The sequence below is a fragment of the Vicugna pacos genome, chromosome 8 (genome assembly GCF_048564905.1).
Source record: "Vicugna pacos chromosome 8, VicPac4, whole genome shotgun sequence".
In the NCBI taxonomy this organism is placed as follows: domain Eukaryota; kingdom Metazoa; phylum Chordata; class Mammalia; order Artiodactyla; family Camelidae; genus Vicugna; species Vicugna pacos.
Genome location: NC_132994.1, coordinates 2,966,739 through 2,993,031, shown reverse-complemented (window position 1 = coordinate 2,993,031; position 26,293 = coordinate 2,966,739). Strand labels below are relative to the sequence as shown.

The window sequence follows — 26,293 nt, the reverse complement described above, 5'->3', positions numbered from 1 at the left end:
TGGAAATCTGGTTTATTTAATTTCTCTCTTGTTCTTGAAAGGTGGTTTCAATGGATGTATCATTTTCTTACAGCTCTGGCCTCTGGCTTCCATAGCTATTGGAAAGTCATCTGTCTAATTTTTGGTCCTTTATTAGTAATCTGCCTTTTATCTGGCTGCTTTTTAGATCTTCCTTTGATGGTGAGTTCTTCATTTTACTTTGTGTATAGATGTGGGTTTTTTTTTTTTTTAACCCTTTTTTTTTACTGGTTGTTCTCTGTGCTTCCCACGTCTGAAGATTCTTGTCTGTTTTATGTCTGGTTTTTTTCATTATCTCCTTCTGGAACTATGATTAAACAAGCATTTGTTAGACCTCATTTTATCCTCCACATATTTTAACATCTCTCTCACTGTTTTCATTTCTTTGTCTGTGCTTTTTTCTGTATAATTTCTTGAGGACTTTATTCCCAATCACAGGTTCTCTTTTTAACTGTGTCTATTCTATTTAGCTCTTTTGAACTTTAAATTTAAATTGTTATATTTCTAAATATCTATGTGTGGGTTTTTGTTTTTGTTTTTTAATATTGGACTCGTCATTTTTCAGAGTCTCTTACTCCTTTCTCCTTTTTGGCTCCCTTTTAATTTCCTTAAACATACTAAATATTTTATTTTCTTTTCATTGAAATAGAGTTGATTTACAATGTTGTGTTAGTTTCCGGTGTACAGCAGAGTGATACAATTATATAAATACTTATTTCATATTCTGATTTCAGTTATTGCAGTATGTAGATCTTTATGATCTGGCCCTGTTGTTTTGTTGTTTGCTAATTCTGCTGACTCTTGCTTGTGATAGCTTGTTTCCTTGAGGGTGTTACTGGGATTCTCTCTGAGACTTCTGTAAGACATAAGACATGGGTTGAGGGAGTATTTCTCCTTGAGATTTGCTTCTGCTTTTTCCATATGTCTGGGAGCACTTCAGCTTTAGACTTGGATCCCCTTTGTAGTAAGATGCTCCCCATGGGGCTTTTTGGACCATGCAGACAGTGTGTAATCAGGCATAAACATGGGTATGGTCAGGCAGAGGCTTCAAAATACCAAGAGAGATGTCCTCCTTCACATCCACTTAGAACCAAGGTCAAGATGGACACTTTTCCATCCTTAACCTTTCTCTGCATTAATTCTCTGTCTTCTAGTTCCTTGCTCTTTGGACCAGCAGCTTGAGCATCACCTGGTAGCTTGCTAAAATGCAGAATCTCAGGTCCTGCCAGATAGATTACTCAGAGTCTGCGTTTTAACATGATCTCCCTAGGTGTCTTATATGCACATTTAAGAATCTTCCAGATCACTCTCTTTTCTCAATGCATGAGCCTCGCTGAGTCCTGGCCTCTAACAGGCTTTTTGTTTTGCTCAGGATGAAAAAACTGTCTTCTCCCTGCTGTCCTGAGAGCTCTGTACCCAAAGCTCTAAGGGAGAAAGACACAGGTCATGTAGTACTTTTAAGTGTTTGTTTATCTTACTGGACTGCTCTGGTAGTTTATCATTTTTTTACTTTTTTAAAATTTCTTCTTCTGATTTAGAAATGTTTTTCTTTCTTTTCTTTCTTTCTTTCTTTCTTTCTTTCTTTCTTTCTTTCTTTCTTTCTTTCTTTCTTTCTTTCTCTTTCTCTCTCTCTCTCTTTCTCTTTTATTTATTTGTTTGTTTACTATAGATATTTTATAGCTATAGTTTTGGCATCTCTCATGTATCAAATTGCCAAAAGCAAAAGTTTGGAGAAGTTTTTTTTTTTAACTTTTTAATGGGGATTCACTCTTTTTTCTTTGCTTTTTCTCCTTCTTTCAGATTATCTTCTTGCCCCTAATGTATTTGTAAACACAACTCTAAATCGGCTTTGGATAAAGCTAAAAAACCTCTTGAAAAAGAAGACATGGGCTTTATGGTGGATTTCCTTACTTTTCAAAAGGAGTGCAGTGCTCCATCTCATCTTGTACTGTGCAGAAATGAGGGGAATTCTTTTCCTCCACATTTTGTCATACTGTTACCTGACTGCAAAAATAGTTCTGTGTATGTTTCCATGGTCTCAGAGTCCCCTGAGAAAACCGGCCTTTCGGCTTTTCCTTTTACCTCTTCCTTCTTTGGCTAAAGTTCCTTCAGAAGTGTCCAGAGCCAGGCTGAGGAACCAATTTCTCACACGTAAAATTTGCTGTTCTTCTCTTTCCCCGAGGTACGCTCATGTTTCTGTTCCTTACCCAGATCCCTTATGCACGTTGACTCCTGCATCCCACAGTTAGGCTCAGGTTATTCATATGCTCTGTGTGTGCACGTAAAGACACACACATTGCTTTATTTCTCTGAACTGCCCTGCAAGATAAGTAGAAATATCCCCATTTTTGAGATTGGAAAACAGAGTGAGTGGGATACATAACCTTCTCAGGGTCCTGTTGCTAGTAGGTGCTGTGGCTGGCGTTGGAACCCACGGGGACTCTAGTGCCCTTAGTTTGTGAGTGTTTTACTTCTCCATTGTGTTACTTGAGGGGAGAGCCAGGCTGCTGTAACAGTCCTGCTGATGGGACAGGTCATTCAGGAATCGATTCTTTTCGTCTTGTTGCTCCACCAGTATCTGTACAGCAGTGCCAGCAGTCAACCCAGATATACTGGTAGTTTTACTAGTTCTTTATATCCTGTGTCAACAAGTGTTCAGTATTTCAAATATCATCCGGACCTGGGTTTGTCCTAATCTGCATGGTGGAAGCTAGGTCACTGCCATGTCCACGTTACAACCTGAGGGACTGAGAAAAGAAATCCAGGGCATTCGGTTTGTTGCAAAATTGAAGTGACCTAGAGTTCGCACACATCATTCTAGTCACCGCTTGGCCCCGTGGCTGCTGGACTGCAAGGCAGGCTGGGACTGTGCTCTCTGATGAGGGGCCTAGTGCTCAGCTGGGTAGCAAGCAGCGTGGGAGCGGGAGTCCTCGAACTAATGGAGGAAGAAGAAAGCGGCTTTGGGAGACAGCTAGCAGCCTCTGCCACATCTTCCTCTTGTCGCCTTTTCAGAAGGTGATTTTGTTCATATTGAACAGAATACTACAAAATACAGCTCTGCCTACCTCATCAGATGACTGTAATGTATTGTCAGCCTGTAGCACGGTGCCTGGCACACACTAGGCATCTGACACATGGTATTGCTTGTATTATTTACAGTTCATATGTCTGCATCATTTAAGGAGCAAAATGTTTAACTTCAGATTTTGTCTACGTTATAATTGGTAGCCAGGGATTTTGTGCCATTTTTATGATTTTGCATAAATACTTGGGAATTTCTGCAGATTTGAAGCATACCACGATTGCTGTTTACGCTAAATATCATTTCAAGCTTTCAATGAAAAGATTTTTTTTTAATTTGCTAAAACAATCAAACCTAAAACAAGAAGTACTAATTTTATTGTTTTGAGTCAAGCCTGAGTGCATAGGAGCAAATGGCTACTGGTACTTATTAAATACTTGCTGGATTATAGGTTTCAAAGTGAGTTATTTAATGTATGACAAAATAGATTTAGTGAGTAATCAAATGCAGAATGCTTAAAAATTTTAGATAGATAAGTTTTTATTTTAATTTGTATAGAATTTCTTATTGGTTCACAGAATTTTTCTCAGCCAATTAGTATCATAAATATGAAGTATTTTATACAAGTGAGTGTATAGATGAGGATACTGTATTCTGTAAATCATTGTCATAGCTTTACTAATACATGCAGTTATGTATTTATTTTCTTAATCCTTGTATTTTATGGACTCTTGCATCTGTGGGAGGAGACTAATTTGCATTACAGTTGGTCATTCAATCAACAGTGTTGCTTGTCACTGAGCTGTGTGTGGTGAAGTTACAAATTCACAGCCTGGTGCACTATTTTGAAATTGTTAGTGCAGTTTGTGTGTGACGTTAACTTTATATAATCTTACAAGCAGGTCTTATGTAAATTCCAAGGTGGCTGTGGAGGGTGTATGTGTATACACAGAGACCTACATACGTACAGACCGATGTGTGTGCATGTATATTTGCATGTGTGTCTATATATATGTGTGTGTGTGTATATATATAATTTTTTAAAGTGAGGGGTAGGTTGATGTGAAGGTTAGAATATAGATAAAATACATGCAATGAAAGAAAATTCTATTGACATGTCATGTTATGAAAAGCTTCCCAGTAATTCTATAATAATAGTAATAGATACAGTATGTCACCATGCAAAATCCTTTGCATGAATTGTGCTATTTAATCTGTTAGTCACCTCATGAAATATATACTGTTTTCTTCAATTTAAAGGGGAGGAAATGAACTTAGAAAGGGTAAATAACTTGACAAAGGTCAAACAACTAGAAAGTGTTTGTTTTAGTTTCCTATTGCTTGTGTAAAATATTACCACAAACTTAGTGACTTTAAACTTCTTACAGTTCAGGAGGTGAGAAGTCTGGAATGATTCTCTGGGCTGAACCAAGTGTTAGGGATGTGTTTCTTCTGGAAGCTCTAGGGGAGGATCTCTTTTCCAACTTCCGGGGGCTGTGCAAGTTCCTTGACTCAGCGCCCCTGCCCTCCATCTTCAGTGCAGGCAACATGTCAGGCCTGTCTCACTGATTCATGCCATCTCTCTGGTTCTCTCTTCAGTTCTCTCTTCCCCTTGTAAAGACCCACACAGATAACTTAGGACAGCCCCCCTAGTTCAGGGTCATCTGATTAGTGGCCTCAGTTCCATCTGCTACCTAATTCTCCTTCACCATGTGACCTAACCTACACGTGTTAGGTTCTCACCTCTTGGGGGGCCGCTATTCTACCTGCCACAGTGATGTGACCAGAACTGGTACCCACCTCTGTCTGCCTGTAAAGCCATTCCTTCCGGAAGTCAAAAGCCTCTAGCACTGAGGTCATTTTTCAGAGTGGTTTTGCCCTTATTGAACTTTACCTCAACAAGGGTCAGATACTTTCATAATACTGAAAGTTTAACTTCCTTGTTATAATCTAGAGAGAAGGTGATCTCATTTATATACGATGATGCGAAGTACATTTAAAAATGTTTAATTGGCAGGCAAAGAGAACCACAATTAGGATTTAAATATTGAGAGTACTAAATACAGTCCCTTGTGACTTCTAGAGATTTAAATACTAAATATTATTGAAAAAAAAAGTTCATCTTACTTAGTTACTTTTAATAATCTCATTCCTGGTATTTTGGGCATTGCTTCAGAGAAGAATCAGTGTTTTATATACAAGTTTTTACAATGTTGATAGTGGTTAACTAACTTATTTCAAAGCTTTTCTTTTCAAACTGATACCATTAGTTGCCTCCAAGGAAGGGAACTGGCTGTCTGGAAGACAGAGGAGAGGGAAGAATTTTCACTATATGTCCTTTTGTACTTTTTGACTTTGATAAATGTGAATGTATATGCTAAAAAGCAGTAAGTAAAATTATTAAATTTTAAAGTAGAATCAATGAACAGCTCCATTTTTTCACTGTCTTCACTCTGCTAGGATCACCCGTTCTGTGTCATTCTTTGAGGAAAATGAGTTTTGAAAGAGAAAAATCTGAACCCATCAAACAATCCCTTAAGAAGCCAAAGTTACCAGAAGGTCGTTTTGATGCACCAGAAGATTCCAATTTAGAGAAAGAACCACTGACAAGTGAGTACAGTAAAGCTCCTCTCTTCATTTTGAGGTCTCAAAGAAAATGTTTTAGTTATTGAGGAAAAAAATGAAAGGAAAGAAACAGATTATAGTTTATAATTATTTATTAACAATAATAAACAATATGTCAATAATGAATAAAATTACTCTATTAACCACCAATACGTATGGGTTTTAAAAGAAAGATTTCCAAGCCCCTGGTAGTGATAGATGGATGCATTATACCCCATTACTAACATGGCAAAATATATGAATTGAGACCTGCGCTGATGCAAATAACAGAAACCTACTTGAGCAAACTTGAGCAGAGGGTAGGGTAGGTTGTCATTAAGGTACAGGGTACAGGTGAGGCTCCCTTTGGCAGTAATGCTGCAGGACCTTGGAAGAAGACTGGAACCTCAGAATAAACACTAAATATTTGGAAACAAGGCTGTTCTCCCTTCTTCTCTGGTCTCTGGTCACATTTTTCATTGTTTTCTGTCTCCAGACTCCCTTCTCAGTGCACTGGGCAGAAAGTACCTGATTCTAGCAGGTGCTCAGTTCAAAAGAACAACTCAGACTGAAAATATAATTTCTTAGTCCTACTTCCAAATTCCTTAAGAAGAGAGTTCGTTGGCCCAGTTTAGACCAGGTGTCCACAGCTAACTCAACCAGAGTGGCCATAGGCTGGGTCACAGATGAATGTGGTGGTTCTCACTGTAACCATGTGGTTGGGCAAAGAGAGGGCAGGTTTGCAGAATAAAGAGGTTTTTTTTTGAAGGAGGTGAGGTGATAGACTCAACATGGCTCAGTAAATACAAAATTTGGCTCATGTCTTAAAGTTCAGGTTTTTTGTTGTTGATTTTTTTTTAAGTACTACTTTAGTTTCATTCTATACTCTTTTGTACCTTTGAATTGTGGAACATGTGCATGTATTAGTTTTCAAAAATAGCGTTCTAGACAGCATAAAAGTAAACATACCACTTTGAAATGTTGGCAAGGCTGCCCCCTGCTTGTCTGATTTTTCTAGTCTCATGAGACCTAACCTGTCTGTGCAGTGAAACATCCTAGGCAAGAAGATACCAGGAGAGGATACAGGGACCAGTATCTGGAACTCTTTCTAGTACATAAAAGCTTTTGGTTTTTGCTCATTCATTAGGTATTTCAGTTTATAGCACTTTAACAAGCTTAACCTAATAATCAGATCATCAGCCAAGATGATGGAGGCTTTTAAAAAGTTATCATAATCTAAAGGTAGAATTAGTCTTCAGAGGTTTTAGCGAAGTGCAAAAATCTGAGAGGAAGTATTTGCTTAAGACATCTCACACAAAAGCGGCAATCTCAGAGAAAAACCCTCACGTATGTGCTCACCTGATGATTGACGAGGGTGCCAAGACCGCTCAGTGGGGGAAAGGACAGTCTTCAGTAAGTGGGAGAACTGGGTGTCCACACGCCAGAGGATGGAACTGTGCCCTTACCTTACATCATATTCAAAACTAACTCTAAATATGTCAGATACCTAAACTTAAGAGGTGAGACCATAAAACTCTTAGAAGAAAAGATTTGGAGTTATCTTCATGTCATTGGAATTGACAGTGAATTCATGGATATGACACCAAAAGCACAAGCAATGCATGCAAAAATAGATGAATTAGACATCATCAAAATTAAGAAGTTTTGTGCATCAAAGGATGTTATCAAGAGAATGAGAAAAATAACCTGCAGGATGGGAGAAATATTTGTAAATCATATATCCAAAAAAGAATTAATATCTAGAAGACTAAAGAACTCCTACAACTCAACAACAAAAACAACCCAATTCAAAAATGGGCAAACAACTCAAACAGACATTTTTCCAAAGAAGATACACAAATGGCCAAGAGGCATTTGAAAAGATGCCCAACATCACTAATCATTAGGAAAATGCAAATCAAAACCATGGCAATGCACCACTTCACACCAACTCGGATGTCTGTAATTTAAGAAAAACTGGAAAATAACAAGTGATGATGACAGTGTAGAGAAATTGGAACTGCATGTGTTTCTGGTGGGAATGTGAAATGATACAGCTGCTATGGAGGACAGTCTGGCAGTTTCCCAAAAAAGAAAATAGAGAACTACCATGTGACCTCATAATTCTATAAATCCAAGAGAATTGAAAACAGAGACTTAGACAGATACCTGCACACTCACGCTTTATTCACAGCAGCCAGAGGGTAGAAACAAATCAGATGTCCATCGATGGGTGAATGGATAAACAAAACCTAGTATGTACACACAGAGGAGCACTATTCAGTCATAGAAAGGTATTGATACATGCTGGGACACAGATGGACCTTGGAACATTATGTTTAGTGAAATAAAGCAGACACAAGGACAAATACTGTATGATTCCACCTATCTTAGGTACCCAGAGTAAGCAAATTTGTAGAAACAGAAGGTAGAATAGAGGTTATCAAGGTCTAGAGAGAGGGGGAAAGGGAGAGTTTTAGTTTAATGGGTACAGAGTTTATACTGGGGATGATGAAAAAGTTTGGGATATGGTGTAATGGTTACACAGCATTGTGAATGTATTTAATGCCACTAAATTGTACACTTGTAAATGGTTATGTGTGTTTAATACAACTAAAGAGAAAAAAGAAAGCACATTTCTAAATGAATCATCTCTGACACAATGCTAGGCATCCGTCTTAATTGTTGAGTCACTGAGGTTTATGTTGAACATGTATTACCAAATCCAGCAAGTGTTCCGTAATCCACATTTTACCTTAACCATCCACAACCTTTGACTTTGTTAACTGCTGCTTCTGGAAATTTTCTGTCTTGGTTTTGGTTATGCTTTCTTTGGTTCCTCATTCTGTTTCTTCTACCATTTCTTCCTGGGCTGTTTTTAAAACACCTCTGCCTCTACCCAGCTCTCAGATGGAGGTATTTTCCAAGTGGCTGTCCTGAGCCCTCTAAGCATTCCTAGGGAGAGCTTGTATCTTCCTGAGATGATCTGAAATACCAAATATATGTTGGTGATTCACGCATTTTTACTTCTAGTCAAATCTCTCTCCTGAGCTCCTCCTGTCTGCAGCTGCCTACTGAACATCTTTGTTTGCATATTCCAAATATACCTTAAAATTAATACATCTAATGCTAAACTCATCTTGTCTCATTGTTCCCTCCCACCACCCCTGCCCCAGTCCTCTTCCTTCTAGATTCCCAATCTGCCCCATCTATCAAGTCACTGAAGCCTGAAATCTTGGGGATAATCCTTCACTCCTGCCTCTTCCTGCGTCCTGGATCCATTTACTAGCCCAGTCATGTTGTTTCTACATTCTTTTTTTTTTTTAACATTTTTTATTGATTTATAATCATTTTACAATATTGTGTCAAATTCCAGTGTTCAGCACAATTTTTCAGTCATTCATGGACATATACACACTCATTGTCACATTTTTTTCTCTGTGATTTATCATAACATTTTGTGTATATTTCCCCGTGCTATACAGTGTAATCTTGTTTATCTATTCTCCAATTTTGAAATCCCAGTCTATCCCTTCCCACCCTCCACCCCCCTGGCAACCACAAGTCTGTATTCTCTGTCTGTGAGTCTATTTCTGTCCTGTATTTATGCTTTGTTTTTGTTTGTTTTTGTTTTTGTTTTTTAGATTCCACATATGAGCGATCTCATATGGTATTTTTCTTTCCCTTTCTGGCTTACTTCACTTAGAATGACATTCTCCAGGAGCATCCATGTTGCTGCAAATGGCATTATGTTGTCGGTTTTTATGGCTGAGTAGTATTCCATTGTATAAATATACCACCTCTTCTTTATCCAGTCACCTGTTGATGGACATTTAGGCTGTTTCCATGTTTTGGCTATTGTAAATAGTGCTGCTATGAACATTGGGGTGCAGGTGTCATCCTGAAGTAGATTTCCTTCTGGGTACAAGCCCAGGAGTGGGATTCCTGGGTCATATGGTAAGTCTATTCCTAGTCTTTTGAGGAATCTCCACACTGTTTTCCATAGTGGCTGCACCAAACTGCATTCCCACCAGCAGTGTAGGAGGGTTCCCCTTTCTCCACAGCCTCTCCAGCATTTGTCATTTTTGGATTTTTGAATGACGGCCCTTCTGACTGGTGTGAGGTGGTACCTCATTGTAGTTTAGATTTTCATTTCTCTGATAATTAGTGATATTGAACATTTTTTCATGTGCTTTTTGATCATTTGTATGTCTTCCTTGGAGAATTGCTTGTTTAGGTCTTCTGCCCATTTTTGGATTGGGTTGTTTATTTTTTTCTTATTGAGTCGTATGAGCTGCTTATATATTCTGGAGATCAAGCCTTTGTCGGTTTCACTTGCAAAAATTTTCTCCCATTCCGTAGGTTTTCTTCTTCTTTTACTTCTGGTTTCCTTTGCTGTGCAGAAGCTTGTAAGTTTCATTAGGTCCCATTTGTTTATTCTTGCTTTTATTTCTTCTAGGAGAAAATTTTTGAAATGTATGTCAGATAATGTTTTGCCTATGTTTTCCTCTAGGAGGTTTATTGTATCTTGTCTTATGTTTAAGTCTTTAATCCATTTTGAGTTGATTTTTGTGTATGGTGTAAGGGAGTGTTCTAGCTTCATTGTTTTACATGCTGCTGTCCAGTTTTCCCAACACCATTTGCTGAAGAGACTGTCTTTATTCCATTGTATATTCTTGCCTCCTTTGTCGAAGATGAGTTGACCAAAAGTTTGTGGGTTCATTTCTGGGCTCTCTATTCTGTTCCATTGGTCTATATGTCTGTTTTGGTACCAATACCATGCTGTCTTGATGACTGTAGCTCTATAGTATTGTCTGAAGTCTGGGAGAGTTATTCCTCCAGCCTCTTTCTTTCTCTTCAGTAATGCTTTAGCAATTCTAGGTCTTTGATGGTTCCATATAAATTTTATTATGATTTGTTCTAGTTCTGTGAAATATGTCCTGGGTAATTGGATAGGGCTTGCAGTAAATCTGTAGATTGCCTTGGGCAGTGTGACCATTTTAACAATATTGATTCTTCCAATCCAAGAGCATGGAATATCTTTCCATTTTTTTAAAGTCTTCTTTAATTTCCTTCATCAGTGGTTTATAGTTTTCTGTATATAATTCTTTCACCTCCTTGGTTAGATTTATTCCCAGATATTTTATTATTTTGGGTGCTATTTTAAAGGGGATTGTTTCTTTACTTTCTTTTTCTGTTGATTTATCGTTAGTGTAAAGAAATGCAACTGATTTTTGAACGTTAATTTTGTAACCTGCTACCTTGCTGAATTCTTCAATCAGCTCTAGTAGCTTTTTTGTGGACCTTTTAGGGTTTTCTATATATAGTAACATGTTGTCAGCATATAATGACACTTTTACCTCTTCTTTTCCAATTTGGATCCCTTTTATTTCTTTCTCTTGCCTGACTGCTGTGGCTAGGACTTCCAGGACTATGTTGAATAGGAGTGGTGATAGTGGGCATCCTTGTCTTGTCCCAGATTTTAGTGGGAAGCTTTTGAGTTTTTCACCGTTGAGTACTATGCTGGCTGTAGGTTTGTCATATATAGCTTTTATGATGTTGAGGTATGTTCCCTCTATACCCACTTTGGCGAGAGTTTTTATCATAAATGAGTGTTGAATTTTATCAAATGCTTTTTCTGCGTCGATTGACATGATCATGTGGTTTTTGTCCTCTCTCTTGTTGATGTGATGTATTACATTGATTGATTTGCATATGTTGAACCAGCCTTGTGTCCCTGGGATGAACCCCACTTGGTCATGATGTATAATCTTTTTTATGTGTTGTTGGATTCTATTTGCTAAAATTTTGGTGAGGATTTTGGCGTCTATGTTCATCAGTGATACTGGCCTATAATTCTCTTTTTTTGTAGTGTCTTTGCCTGGTTTTGGTATCAGGGTGATGGTGGCTTCATAGAATGAGTTTGGGAGTATTCCCTCCTTTTCAATCGTCTGGAAGAGTTTGAGAAGGACTGGTACGAGTTCTTCTTTGTATGTTTGGTAGAATTCCCCGGTGAAGCCGTCCGGTCCTGGACTTTTATTTGTAGGGAGGTTTTTAATTGCTATTTCTATTTCCTTTCTAGTGATCGGATTGTTCAAGTGTTCAGTTTCTTCTTGATTCAGTTTTGGTGGACAGTATGTTTCCAGAAACTTTTCCATCTCCTCTAGGTTATCCAGTTTGATTCCATATAGTTTTTCATAATATTCTCATATGATATTCTGTATTTCTATTTTGTTTGTTGTAATTTCTCCATTTTCCTTTCTTATTTTGCTAATTTGTGCTCTCTCTTTTTTCTTCTTTGTGAGTTTGGCCAGAGGTTTGTCGATTTTATTTACTTTTTCAAAAAACCAGCTTTTGGTTTGGTTGATTTTTTTCTATGGTCTTGTTAATCTCTATTGTATTTAATTCCTCTCTGATCTTTATTATTTCCTTCCTTCTGCTGCTTTTTGGGGCTTTTTGTTCTTCTTTTTCTAATTGATTCAGGTGGTGGGTTAACTTGTTTATTTGAGATTGTTCTTCTTTTTTGAGGAAGGCCTGTATCACTATAAACTTCCCTCTTAGCACTGCCTTTGCTGTGTCCCATAGGTTTTGAGTGGTTGTGCTTTCATTATCATCTGTCTGAAGGTATTTTTTAATTTTGGCTTTCATTTCCTCATTGATCCATTGTTTTTTCAATAACATATTGTTTAATCTCCATGCTTTCCTTTTTTTCTCCTTTGTTTCTCTGTTGTTGATTTCCAGTTTCATGGCATTGTGGTCAGTAAAGATGCGTGAGATAATTTCTAACTTCTTAAAATTGTTGAGATTTCTTTTGTGCCCAAGTACATGATCGATCCTGGAAAATGTTCCATGTGCACTTGAAAAGAATATGTATCCTATTTTTTGGGGGTGTAATGCTCTGAAAATATCCACCAAATCTAGTTTTTCTATTGTAGTATTTAATTTCTCTGTTGCCTTGTTTATTTTCTGTCTGGAAGATCTGTCTAGAGATGTTAATGCAGTGTTAAAATCTCCAACTATGATTGTATTCCCATCAATATCCCCCTTTATCTCTGTTAGTAATTCTTGTATGTACTTAGGTGCTCCTATATTGGGTGCATATATATTAACGAGTGTAATATCTTCATCTTGTATCACTCCTTTAATCATTATAAAATGTCCTTCTTTATCTTTCTTTATGGCCTTTGTTTTAAAGTCTATTTTGTCTGAAATTAGTACTGCAACACCTGCTTTTCTGGCTTTTCCATTTGCATGGAATATCCTTTTCCATCCTTTCACTCTCAATCTATATGTGTCCTTCTCCCTAAAGTGGGTCTCTTGTATGCAGCATATTGAAGGTTCTTGCTTTATTATCCATTCTGCCATCCTATGTCTTTTGACTGGAGCATTTAGTCCATTAACATTTACAGTAATTAATGATAGATGTGTGTTTATTGCCATTTTGAACTTATCTTTGCAGTTGAATTGGTATATCCTCTTTGTTCCTTTCTTCTTCCTTTTGTGGTTTGGTAATTTTCCTTTGTATTATCATGGATTTTATTTAATTTTTGTGACTCCCTTGTAAGTTTTTGGCTTGTGGTTACCCTTTTTTGTAAATCTGTTAGCCCATTACTATAACTGTTTTTATTAAACTGATAGTAACATGATCTCAAACCCATCCTACTGTCAAAAAAATTTAAAAAAGAAAGAAAAAAAATTCTATATTTCCCTGCCTCCCTCTCCCACTCTCAGTGATTTGTATGTCTTCTTTAATAATTTCGTGTTTATTTTATCTGTAATTCATGAGTTATCACCTTTCCAGTTGTGAGTTTCTCATTTCTGTAGCATCCTGCTGCTTTTCTATTTAGACTAGCCCTTTCAATATTTCTTTTAGCATGGGTTTAGTGTTGCTAAACTCCTGCAGCTTTTTTTTGTCTGTGAAACTCTTTATTTCTCCTTCTATCCTAAAGGATAGCCTTGCTGGATAAAGTATCCTAGGCTGCATCTTTTTTTCATTCAGGGATTTGAATATATCTTGCCACTCCCTTCTGGCCTGTAGTGTTTGTGTAGAGAAATCAGCTGAGAGCCTTATGGGGGTTCCCTTGTAACTTACTCTTTGCTTTTCTCTTGCTGCCTTTAGAATCATTTCTTTATCCTTGACTCTGGCCATCTTGATTATGATATGTCTTGGTGTGGGTCTATTTGGGTTCTTCCTGTTTGGGACCCTCTGAGCTTCCTGTACTTGGATATCTGATTCCTTCTTTAATTTTGGGAAGTTTTCAGTCATGATTTCTTCAAAAACCTTTTCAATCCCCTTTGATCCTTCTTCCCCTTCTGGGACCCCTATTATGCAAAGATTGGGACGCTTTATATTGTCCCATAGGTCCCTTATGCTATTATGATTATTTTTTATTTGCTTATCTTGTAGTTCTTCTGAATGCGTGCTTTCTATTGTCCTGTCTTCTAGATCACTAATTCGTTCCTCTGCATTATCTAGTCGGCTTTGCACAGCTATTAGATCATTCCTCATCTCTGTCAATGAGTTTACCCATTCTACTTGGCTCTTCTTTATAGCTTCAATTTCATTTTTGACATATTTTATATCTCTAAACACTGTCTCTTATAATTCCTTCAGCAATTTGATCACTCCTTTTTTGAAATCTTGATCTAGTAGGCTATCAATATCTATTTCATTGATCTTTCTTTCAGGGGATTTCTCTTGTTCTTTTAATTGGGAAAGGTTTCTCTGCTTCTTCATCTTGCTCATAACCTCTCTGGCACTGTGATTTATGGAGTATCAGTTATCTGTTTGGTCCTTAAGGAGTTTATCTAGCTAATGCCTATTTAGGAGTAGAACTTAGGAAAAAAAGAAAAAAATAAGAGAGAATTTTAAAAGAAGGGAGAAAGAGGGTTTGAAAACAGTGTATAATGAATAATAGAGCGAGTTGAAGCAGAGTATCAGTCGGGTTGAGACGTCCTTTTAAAACCTTTTAAAAGGGGGGGGGGAGATGAATAGATGTATTTGAAACCTGTGTCTAATCAATAACAGGACATCAAAACTCAAGAGAAATAGAAATGAATTAAGAAGTATAAAATTAAGAGGGTAATAGAAAATAGAACAGGTAAAAACAGATTTTAAAAAAAGGTGGGGGGGTTGTCAGTGTTCACCTGGAGTCTGTGTGCTTTTAATGTGAAGTCTTTCTGTCCTCGTCCTGTTTTGGAAGCTCAGCTTGCTGTTTTCAGAGGCCCTCCGTTGGCACCCTCTTCTGTGCTGCTCCCAGCACCTGTCGGCAAGCAGATCGCGCCTCCTCCTAACACGGGGTCAGGTGCAGCTCTCCTCTGCTGTGGGCAGGCGGGTCACTGCCCCTCGGGATGCCGCAGTCAGATGTTGCAGACTGGCCAGGCAGGAGGGCGGGTCGTGCCCCCTCCCAGCACCTCGGTCAGGGGCTGTGTTCCTGCTGGAAAGGCGGGGGGCCGCTCTCCCTCTACCTGCGTTGCTGGTAGCTCCGCTGCTCTGTGCGGCTGCGCGCTCCGCCCTGGTCGCGCTCCGCCCTGGTCGGCGCTCAGCGTGTGGGCTCGGGGAAGACCTAGGGACAGCCTTGTCCCTGCTCTGGACCAAAGCCCAGCTCCTTGTTTGTTTTTGAGGAGCAAGTTCTCTGAGGGACCAGGATGGAAGGATCCTATCTGCCCCGGGCTGTAGGCCCGTCTCAGTCTGGCCCTTGAGGCTGCTGAGCCCTTCGGTGCGGATGCAGGTTTCGCCCCCGCCCCCGCCTGGATGCTAAGCGCCGGAGAATATGGCGGCTGTGTCTGAGCCCCGCCTCTTCCCCCCCCCCCCCGAAAAGTTTCCGCGGGTTTTCAGAGATGGGGGTATGCACCCTTCCCCCGAGAGCACATCAACCTTGCTGTTTTATGGAGGGCCCAGGTGGTTCTGTCCTGTACACCCACAGCCCCGGCGCCCAGCCCCTTGCAGTCCCCCGGAGCTGCCTCCGTGCAGCCGCCCCCGTCCTCCGCCCGGCTTGTGCAGCCTGGCCCTGCCCGCCGCTGCCGGCCCGCGTCTCAGGCTGGGTGTCGGGGGGACGCTCTGTGCCCGTTTAACTTAGTTCTGTCAGACAAGGGCTGCTCTGTACAGATCCGAGCCTCGGAGGCTCCCCCTCTGTCCCGCTGGCCTCTCAGTTGGAGAGGGGAGACCCAGCGAGCAAGCGCCAGTCCTCCTTTGCGGCTCCCTCCCCGCGGGGCCAGTCCCGCGCTGCTTTGCCTTTTGTTCTTTCTTTTTTCCTTTTCTCCTACCAGATTTTTTGGCGTCTTTGTCTTTTGAAGAGGGCGATGTTCTGTCAGAGTTCCGCAGGTGCTCTGGTTGGTTGAGTGGGTCTGTGGATGTGGGTCTTGGTGTATTTGTGGGAGAGGGTGAGCTGCGAACGCCCTTCTCCGCCATCTTCTCGAGAGTCTCCAATTCCTGTTTCTACCTTCTTAACACCTCTCAGACTCATTTCCTCTTATCCGTGCTACCAGTAAAGCCCAAAGTCAGTGTCCCTAGTCCTGCTGGTCTCCTCACAAGCCTCCTTCCTTGTTGTCATCCTTCTAGTCTAGTCTCCTGCCTTGAGTACATACTTCATTCTAAGAAAAATTTATAGGTTGCACCTTTGCGGAGAGTACTTTTTGTTACTAAGATAATACAGTTGTTTGCAGCTAGGCACGCTGTTTGATGCAAAGACAAATAAGGAAAGGAAAATTGCTATATGTAAATAACTATGAGCAGGACATTGTGTGGTAACATGAGAAATATACAGAAAAAGACCAGAGAAAGGTAGACAGGAGATAACATTTGAGGTGGGTAGCTAGGGAGTGGTGGGGAGATGTTTCAAAAACACAGAAAGAAATGGTCCGAAAGAAAGAGGTTGGGCAGCATGACGTTGCAAGACTTAGCTAATGGGCCTCTTTAGCTGCCGCGTAAAGTGAGTATAGTGAATTAATAGAGTACAGGGCTAGAAGAATAGACTCAGTTCAAATCTGGAAGGGCCCGAAGTGCCACATATAGTATATGGGCTCTGTGCAGTGGACAGTGAGGAGAGCACTGAATGTTTTAGGTGGAGATTGTTTTAATCAACTTCCTTAAAGTATAATCTGCATGTAATAAAATTCACCCATTTTTAAATTCACCCATTTTACGTGAACAGTGAATTTTAACAAATGTTTACAGTCATGTAACCAACACAAAGCCTAACACAGTTTCACCCTCACAGAGTCCCTCGTCGCTCTTTATAGTTAGTCTCTTTCCCCCACCTCGCTGGCAACCGTTGCTTTGTTTTCTATCACCATAATCTTGCCCTTTTTTAGGATTTTAAATAAATCATACATTACATAGTATTTTGTGTCTGACTTCTTTCACTTAATATATGTTGAGGAGGGATTCTGTTTTATAGATATTAATTCAACTTTCTGTACAGGTTAGGCTGGAGTCATGAGAGTCAGAAAACACAGATGAGTTAGAAAACCCTCACATTAGTCTAGAATGGAACTCAGCATAATTTGGTGTTGAAGTAGTGGGAATAAAAAGTTTCAGAAAACTATAGGGTATAATGAGGGTGAAGATTAGGTTAAACAAACCTGAGGAAGAAGGGGGACGGTGGAATAGGAGGTTATGGTCAGAAAGAAGAGAGCTCAAGAGTGTGGGATTTGGGGGAGGAACATAGTAGATGGCAGTGGATGGCAGAAGTGGAGGTGGGAGTCACTAGGAAAGAGGATTGAGGACGTTTGTGGGCGCAATATGTGATGTTCTTAATGTAGATATTTATATTAAGGGTGAAACTATGAACTAAATATTGATCCTGCCCAAGAAGATAGACAAGTCTTTGAGTTTATCACAGGACTGGAGAAGAGGACTGGAGAAATGCGCAACGTAGAATTCAAAAGAGGAAAGGCTGTAAAAGTGTGGTGGTAATATGAGAAGCTGGCAGTAGCAGTGAGGAGCAGGGACATTTTGACCCCTCTTCTTCCCTAGTGCTGTGGACTGAACTGTGTCCTGCTAAAATCCACATGTTGAAGCCCTAACCCCCAAAATGATGGTATTTAGAGGCGGGGCCTTTGAGAGATAATTAGGTTTAGGTGAGGTCGTGAGGTTGGGGCCCCATGAGAAGGAACTAGTGCCCTTATACGAAGGGACAGCAGAGACCTTGCTGTCATTTCCTCCCTGCCATGTGAGGACACACTGAGAAGGGACCATCTGCAAGCCAGGAAGAGAGTCCTCACCAGAGCCTGATCTCGGACTTCCAGCCTCCAGAACTGTGAGAAAGTCCATTTCTGTTGCTTAAACCACTCAGTCTATGGTATTTTGTTATGGCAGCCCTTGCTGACTAAGACACCAAGTGAGCCCCAGAAAAAATGAAAGGAGAAAAGCTTCCATTAGCAAGGCTTTCAGAAGAAGTCAAAGCAAGGAGTTCTTTAGAAAACAGAATAATGATGAGGGTAGGGGACAGTGTATTCACAGTAGAGAAAGAATTAAAAAATGAATGAATACTTGAAAATTTTCACGATGAATTCTGTACCTGCTTTCGTTTGCTGAGAGAGGGACTACATGATTTTGGAGATGTTCATTTAGTTTTCTAAGAGACACAGTTTGGGAATATCAATGAAGATGGCAGAGTAAGAGGACGTGGAGCTCACTGCCCCCACAAGCACATCAAAAATACATCTGCCTGTGGGACAATTCTCACTGAAAACTAACTGGAAACTTGCAGAAAGACTCTGGTACTACTAAGGCTGTAAGGCAGATCCACACATGACCCGGTGGGAAGGGAAGGAAAGCAATCAGGCTGGGGCCTGTACCCCTGGAAGGGAACTCAGAGGAAAAGGGAGATGACACACCCTAGGGACTGAGTGGTGAGAGCCTCCGATGGGGCACCCCAGGCCTGGAGACGAGCCGCCTTGTCTAGTTGGAGGACTGCTGGGACTAACAGGACGGCTGTGGGAAGCTGGTCTCCGCTAGTGAGGAGCACACCTGCTGCCTGCCCCCGAGGCGGGGCAGAGAGAGGTCTGCTCCAGCAGCTGCTGACTTTCCCGGCCCACTTCAGCACACGCCACAGCCCAAGCCAGGCAAGCGCTCCGGCCCCGCTCAGTGCAGCACTGGATCTGGGGCAGCCACTGCTCAGGAGAAGACTCAGCCATGGGATGCAGAGGCAGAGCCTGGGTGGGGCGGTGGCTGCCATGGTTGGCAGTACTCAGGCAACACATCAGAAGCAGCCCAGATCTCTGACAGCGGCCACTCCACCACAGCTCACCCCCTGATACAAGCTGAGAGTCCACGTGGGCCCTACCAGCTCTGTGGTGTAGCTCCACACCAGAGTTGGGGTGGCAGATGCTGGGGGCAGTGGGCAGCCGTGAAGGTCAAAGGGGCCTTGCACTGAGTCTGCATCTAAGTGGAGCACGGGAAACAAATACGGGTAACTGAACAGGCAGTGAGTCAGAGACGGCTCAGATCTGTGTCTGCGGCTGACACAAGCTGAGCGCCTGCATGAGCCCCACTTCAGCAATTTCCCCTCTGCACAGAGAGGGGAATTTCCCCAGTGCTCAGAGAGGGGAAAACACACACTTAAAAGGAACAGAGCCAGCTCGTGCCGACCCTCAGGGCTTCTGCTCCAGCAGCTTCAAATCAGACCCCACCCCGTGTGGGACACAGACAGACACTGAGCAGGGGGACGTCCCACCCCACACCTGGCTTCAACTCTAGCCCCTCCACCTCCAGCCCCACCTTCTACCAAGGAGATAGCTGCCAGCACACCCTGAGGAAGGATGTGATTTGTGTCCACATCAAATCCAGCTCTCCCACCAAAGGCATAGGGCATGTGTGGTCAGTATAGGGACATTCCCAGGGAAGAATACCACCACAAGGTGACTGTTCCACGCACATTCACAGAGGCAAAGAAAGTTAAGTAAAATGAAAAGGAACTGCTCTCTACTGACAGAGCAATAGAAAACCCTTGAAAATACAGCTAGTGAAACAAACAGTTAGCTGGCTAAAGAACTCAAAGCATTGCTTATAAAACTGTAAAGTGAATCAGGGAAAAGAACACATCTACACAGCAATAATTTTGGAACTAGAAAATATAAAAAAGACCCAATCAGAAATGAAGAATTCGATAGCTGAAATAAAAAACACTCTAGAAGGAATGAATAGCTGACTAAGTGACACAGAAGAACCCATAAGTTAAGTGATCTGGAAGATAGAATAATGGACATCACCCAATCAGAACAGCAAAAAGAAAAGCAAATTTTTAAAAATGAAAATAGCAAACAATATAAGAGTTCTCTGGGATATAAGAGACCCAGAAGAAAAAGAGAGAAGAGGGTCAAAAATGTATTTGAGGAAATTAGGAACTGAAAACTTGCGAAATCTGAAGAAGGAAACATGTCCAGGTATGGGAAGCACAGAGGGTCCCAACAGGATGAACCCAGACAGATCCACACCAAGATATATAATTAAAATGGCAAAAGTTTAAGAGAGAATTCTAAAGGCAGCAAGAGAAAAACAGAGTCATGTACAAGGGAATCTCCAGAAGCCTATCAGCTGATTTCTCTGCAGAAACTTTGCAGGCCAGAAGGGAGTGGCAAGCTGTATTCCAGTGGTTGAAAGTGAAAATCTGCAACCTAGGAGACTCTACGCAGCAAGATTATCATTTAGCATAGAAGGAGAGATAAAGGACATCTCAGATAAGCAGAAACTAACAGTTCATGAATACTACACTTAACCAAAAAAGTGTTGAAGGGACTTCTCTAAGAGGAAAACAAGTAAGCCATAGGAAAAGGGAAATCTTACTAGGAAAGGCAGATGTATAGTAAGGACTGAACATCAACCACTTGCATAGCTAGTACAAAGACTAAAAGACAAAAAAAAAAGTTGTCAAAGCAACTATAAATATAATAAACAGTTAAGGGATAAACATGAAGATGTAAAATGTGATATCAGAAACGATGTGGGGGATGGGGGTAAAAAATTGTAGATCTTTTAGAATATGTTTCAACTTAAATGACTATTAGTTAAAGCAAGTAGATGCAGTTATAGATCAACATTATGAACCCCATGATAACCACAGATGAAAAACCTATAATAGATACACAAGAACTAAAAAGAATACAAGCATACTACTAAAGAAAGTCATCAGACCACTAGGGAAGAAACAAAAATAAGAAATGAACAGAGAAGAACCACAAAAACAACCAAGAAACAAGTCATAAAATGCAGTAAGTACATGCCTATCAATAATTACTGTAAATGTCAGTGGACTGAATGCGTCAATCAAAAGACAGGTGACTGATTGGATTTTAAAAAAATGAGACCTACAAAACCTGCTGCCTACAAGAGACATTTCAAAGCTAAAGACAGACTGAAAGTGAGGGGCTGGAAAAAGTTATTCTTGAAAACGGAAATGACAAGAAACTAGGGGTAGTAATTTGCAGATAAAGTAGACTTTAAAACAAGACTATAACAAAAGACAAGGTAGGGCATTATGTAATAATAAAGGGATCTATACAAAAAGAGGGTATTACACTTGTTAACATATAAGCACCCAATACAGAAGCACCTAAATATAGAAAGCAAATACTAACAGACAAAGTGGAAGAAATTGATAATACAATAATAGAAGGGAACTTTAACACCTCACTTATCTCAGTAGACATCTTATCTAGACAAAAAGTCAGTAAGACAATAGTGGTCTTAAATGACATAATAGACCTCTCGGACTTAATAGATATCTACAGGACATTACATCCAAAAGCAGCAGAATATGGAACATTCTCCAGGACAGGTAACAGTGCTAGGTCATAAACAAATCTCAACAAATTTAAGAGGATAGAAACTATATCAAGCAGTTTTTCTGACAATAGCAGTATGAAACTAGAAATCAATTACAGGCATTAAAATGGGAGAAGAACACATACTTGGAGACTAAAGAACATGCTACTAAAACACCAGTGGGTCAATGAAGAAATCAAAGAAGAAATGAGAAGATACCTTGAGACTAATGAAATGGAGATGCAGTACTCCAAAGTCTATGGAATATAGCAAAAGCCATTCTGAGTGGGGAGTTTATAGCAATGCAAGCCTTCCTCAAGAAACAAGAAAAATCTCAAGTAAACAACTTAACCTATCACCTAAAAGAAATAGAAGAAGAACAAATGAAGTCCAAAGCCAGCAGAAGGAAGGAAGTAAAGATCAGAAAAGAAACAAATAAAATAGAAATCAGCAAAACAATAGAAAGTGTCAGTGAAACCAAGAGCAGATTTTTTGAAAAGGTAAACAAAATTGATAAACTTTTAGCCAGGATCACCAAGAAGAACAGAGAGAAGACCCAAATAAAGTAATAAATGAAAGAGGTCAGATAACAATGAATACCACAGAGATACAAAAAAATCATAAGAGAACACTGCTAACAGTTATATGCCAACATACTGGACAGGCTAGAAGAAATGGGCAAATTTCTAGAAACATACAAGCTGTCAATACTGAATCAAGAAGAAGGAGACCAAGCACTAGTAGTAAAATTGAATTTGTAGTAATAATAATAATAATTTCTAGCAAACAAAAGCTCAGGACCAGACAGCTTCAGAGGAGAGTTCTACCAAACATATAAAGAAGAGCTAATACCTATCTTCTCAATATATTCCAAAAAATTGAAGAGAAAGAATACTCCCAAATTCATTCTATGAGGCCACCATTAATTACCCTGATACCAAACCAAAGACAAGACAAAAAAAAAAAATTACAAACCAGTGACTTTGGTGAATATAGATTCAAAAATCCTCCACGAAATAGCAAACTGAATCCAACAGTATATAAAAAGGATGATACACAGCGATCAAGTTGGATTTATTCCAGGAATGTATTTATAATTTTTTTTTCACCAGCCCTGTGAGAGTACATATTGAAATTGGTCCCGATGGCAGAGTAACTGGTGAAGCAGATGTCAAGTTTGCGACTCATGAAGATGCTGTGGCAGCTGTGTCAAAAGACAAAGCAAGTAGGCAACACAGATATGTAGAACTCCTGAATTCTACAGCAGGAGCACACGGTGGTGCTTAAGATAGCCAAAGGACAGGAGGCACGGGCTTGTCAGAGCAGTCCAGTTATGGTGGTCCAGCCAGCCGGCAACTGAGCGGTGGTTATGGAGGCAGCTACGGCAGCCAGAGCAGCATGAGTGGATATGACCAAGTTTTACAGGAAAACTCCGGTGATTTTCAAACATTGCACAGGCAGCCAAGGAGCAGTGACCAGCAGCTACTACAGCCGTGGCAGCCGAGCATCTGGGAGTGAACGGAATGGGAGGGATGTCTAGCATGTCCAGTGTGAGTGGTGGATGGGGAATGTAATTGATCCTGATCACTGACTCTTGGTCAACCTTTTTTTAAAAGAAAAACAAAACTTAAGTTTTAACAGTTTTGCAACACGAGCTTACTCTAAATGGAAATCAGGATTGTTTTAAAGACTTAAGTAAAGTCCAGTTTTTTGAACACAACATTCATCTAGGATGTAACAACTAAGTTGAGTAAACTGTAACTTAAATAATTTTCAGCTTTTCCCAAGTTAGTTATACTGTAGGATGTACTTAACTAGTAAGTATTTTTAGGTTAAAGCAGTTGAATTATGTTAAATGTTGCCCTTACAAACCACATTACATTGAACACTGTTCGGATGTATGTTGAAAGATATGCCTTTTTGTAAAACTCAATATAGGAGCTGTGTCTACAATTAAAGTGAAACATTGGGCATGTTTGTTAATTCTAGTTTCATTTAATAACCTCTAAGGCACATGAGTTTAAGCTTTTAATTATTTTTTTAAGTTAATGGGGAAAATTTGAGATGCAATTCCAATACTTTAGGATTTTGGTCTTGGTGTTTATATGAAATTCTGAAACTTTGGTTTTTTAGATGTACTGTGGTAAGTGAAACTTTGTCAAATAAATTTTCCTTTTAAAAACTGCAAAAATAAATAAATAGAAGGACGGACAGACATTGTTTAAGAATTGGATCTCTCTCTAATAGCTGGTTCCTCCTCTGTTCCTCTCGTATACAGATCAGTACAGTGTAGGGGCTAAGATCAGGGTTGCAGCCAGAATGTGACTTCAAACTCAGTTTCACCACTCAGCAGCTGTGTGAATTTGAGCTCTTTGTGTTTCACTTTCCTCATCTATAAAATAGAGACAAATGTTGCTTCTGTCCCAAAGGTGATTATGAGGATTAAAGGTACAGAGTGCTCAGAATTGGACTTTACTCAAGATGGATGTTCCAGTTGGAACACACGGTGCCACCAATAATAACTGCTGTCATGTCCTTGGATGGCAGTCCCAGCGGACCAGTTGCTGAAACCAAAGCCCTATGATGAGGAGTACTCATACTCATAGCTGAAATTAATGGAGCACTCGTGTGTACCAGGGACTGTGCTAGCCCTTAACATGCATTTCTTTGTTTATTCCTCAAGATAGGAAGGCAGGTATTGTCCCCATTTCGCTGATAAGGAAAGTGAGGCATTGGGTCAAAGTAATCTGAAGTCTGTAACAACAAAGGAAAGTATACTGGAAAAGCTATATAAACAGAGCCTCAGGGACCAGTTGAGAAATAACAGAAGATCCATGGTCCCGTAAGGAGAGGCAAGGCAGTGGGGCTGAAAGAACATTTGAAGAAATAATGGTTGAAAACTAACCATACTCAACAAAAGACAAGTATGTAAGCTGAGCAAGCCCCCAAAAGGGTAAACCTCCCAAATCTACGCCAAGACACATCACAGTTAAACTTGTGAAAACTAAAGACAAAATCTTGAAAACAGAGAGAAATGACTTATTATCTATATGGGAACAGCAATTCAAATGACAGCAAATTTCTCACCTAAAATTATGGAGACCAGAAGGGAGTGGCACAATATTTTAAAGTGCTAAAAGGAAAGAACTGTCAGCTATAAATTCTGTATCCAGTGAAAGGATCCTTCAGCAACAAAGGAGAAGTAAAGACATTCCAGATGAAGGAGAAGGTCCTAAAAATCCTCTGTGCTCTGCCTGTTCATCTCCCTACCCAACCCCAGCAACCACTGATCGTTTTCCTGTCTCCATAGCTTTGCCTTTTCCAGAATGCCATATACTTGGAATCATACAGCATGTAGCCTTTTCTGATTGGCTTCTTTCATTTTGTAATATGCATTTCAGTTTCCTCCATGTCATTTCATGACTTGATAGCTTTTTTAGCACTGAATAATGCTCTGTGTTCTGGGTGTACCACAGTTTATCCATTCACCTACTGAAGGCCATCCTGGTTGCTTTCAAGTTTTGGCAGTTATGAGTAAAGCTGCTAAAAACAAACAAAAATAACCTTCAAAGTAATCTGGTTTCAGAACCTTCCAAACCCTGTGTATTTGCGCTCTGTTCTCTGTACCCCTTTCTTTCTGTTTTAACCCAGCAGCACATATGCAGCCTCTCCCCAGATCAGGGCCTGAGAATTCTAAGTCACTAATGTAGGTAACAAGGCTGATTGAAAATGAAAGTTATGTCCTACAGTGATTTCTCAAACTGTGGGGACAGAACCACGTCTAGAGCTCATTTAAAGGCTGCATCGTAGTAACCTCATTAGTAGCATCCGTCCCACTAACCTGCAGCTCTGCAACCCCGTCTTCAAAATTGACCATGATGCTTTTCCCATCTCCACTGACTGCTTTCTTTTGTATCTCCTGTCTTTCTCCAGAATTTCCAGATGATGTTAATCCTGTTACCAAAGAAAAAGGTGGACCCAGGGGCCCGGAACCTACTCGATATGGAGATTGGGAACGAAAAGGACGCTGCATTGATTTTTAAGCCACATGTTCTCTGACTTCAGTATCTTTTTCTGATTGTGTACATCTGAATTAACTTATTTCTGATTGTCTTCCTTCTGTGTGTTATTTCAGTCATCTAATTTCTGTAATGTGTTTAAAGAGGTATATGACGGCTTTGGAAGAAAATATGCTGCTATAAATTAAGAAAGAAAATATTTCTACATTAGCACACTAATTTTAATTTAAATGTATTAGAGTATTTAAGTGATGATTAGAACTGCAAACTTTTATTTCATCATGTCTCAGTTTAAATTAAGCAGCTGCTTATGAAATACAAATGCAAATAAAACACCTTTTTAAAAAAAATAATTTTATTTGTATGTACTGAGTAATAGTGGCTTCTTAAATGTGAGTTAAGTAGTGTGTTATATTTTGGTAAAGCCATGGTAACAAGGGAAGATCTTTAACCCCAGAGCCAGATTACTTGGGTTCAAATCCCAGCTCTGCTACTTACTAGCTGTGTGACCTTAGGTAAGTTGTTTAACATCTCTGTGCTTCAGTATCCTTATGTGTATAATTGAAGATAATACTAGTTCCACCTCATAGAGCAGCTGAGAAGATTGAATGAGTAAATACAGGTAAACCACTGGGAGCAATGCATAGCATATACCTCTCAGTGGTAGCCATCTCTAAATCATATTATATTTTCTAAGTCTTTAGGCTGCCTAGGGGGAAAAATCTAAGAAACTGAAATTTTAAATACTTGAGTTGAAATTGTTTTATATGAATATAACATTAAAAAATCATTAGTTGGAAAATTTGATTATTTTCACGGATGAACAGAGCTGAAATACTCATTCATTTGTTAAAGATAAAATTC

The 26,293-nt window shown here is 39.8% G+C and overlaps 1 protein-coding gene across 1 annotated transcript in view; it reads left to right on the top strand.

Annotated features, from left to right (window-relative positions):
• SDHAF4 (succinate dehydrogenase complex assembly factor 4) overlaps window positions 1-25,782 on the top strand; it is a 29,732-nt gene extending 3,950 nt beyond the window's left edge. Inside the window, exons 2-3 of the mRNA XM_006215798.4 lie at window positions 5,501-5,650; window positions 25,344-25,782. Of these exons, the coding sequence (XP_006215860.3) occupies window positions 5,501-5,650; window positions 25,344-25,453 (260 nt within the window). The 3' untranslated portion in view covers window positions 25,454-25,782. The remainder of the gene's footprint in view (window positions 1-5,500; window positions 5,651-25,343) is intronic.
• The last annotated feature ends 511 nt before the right edge of the window (window positions 25,783-26,293 follow it).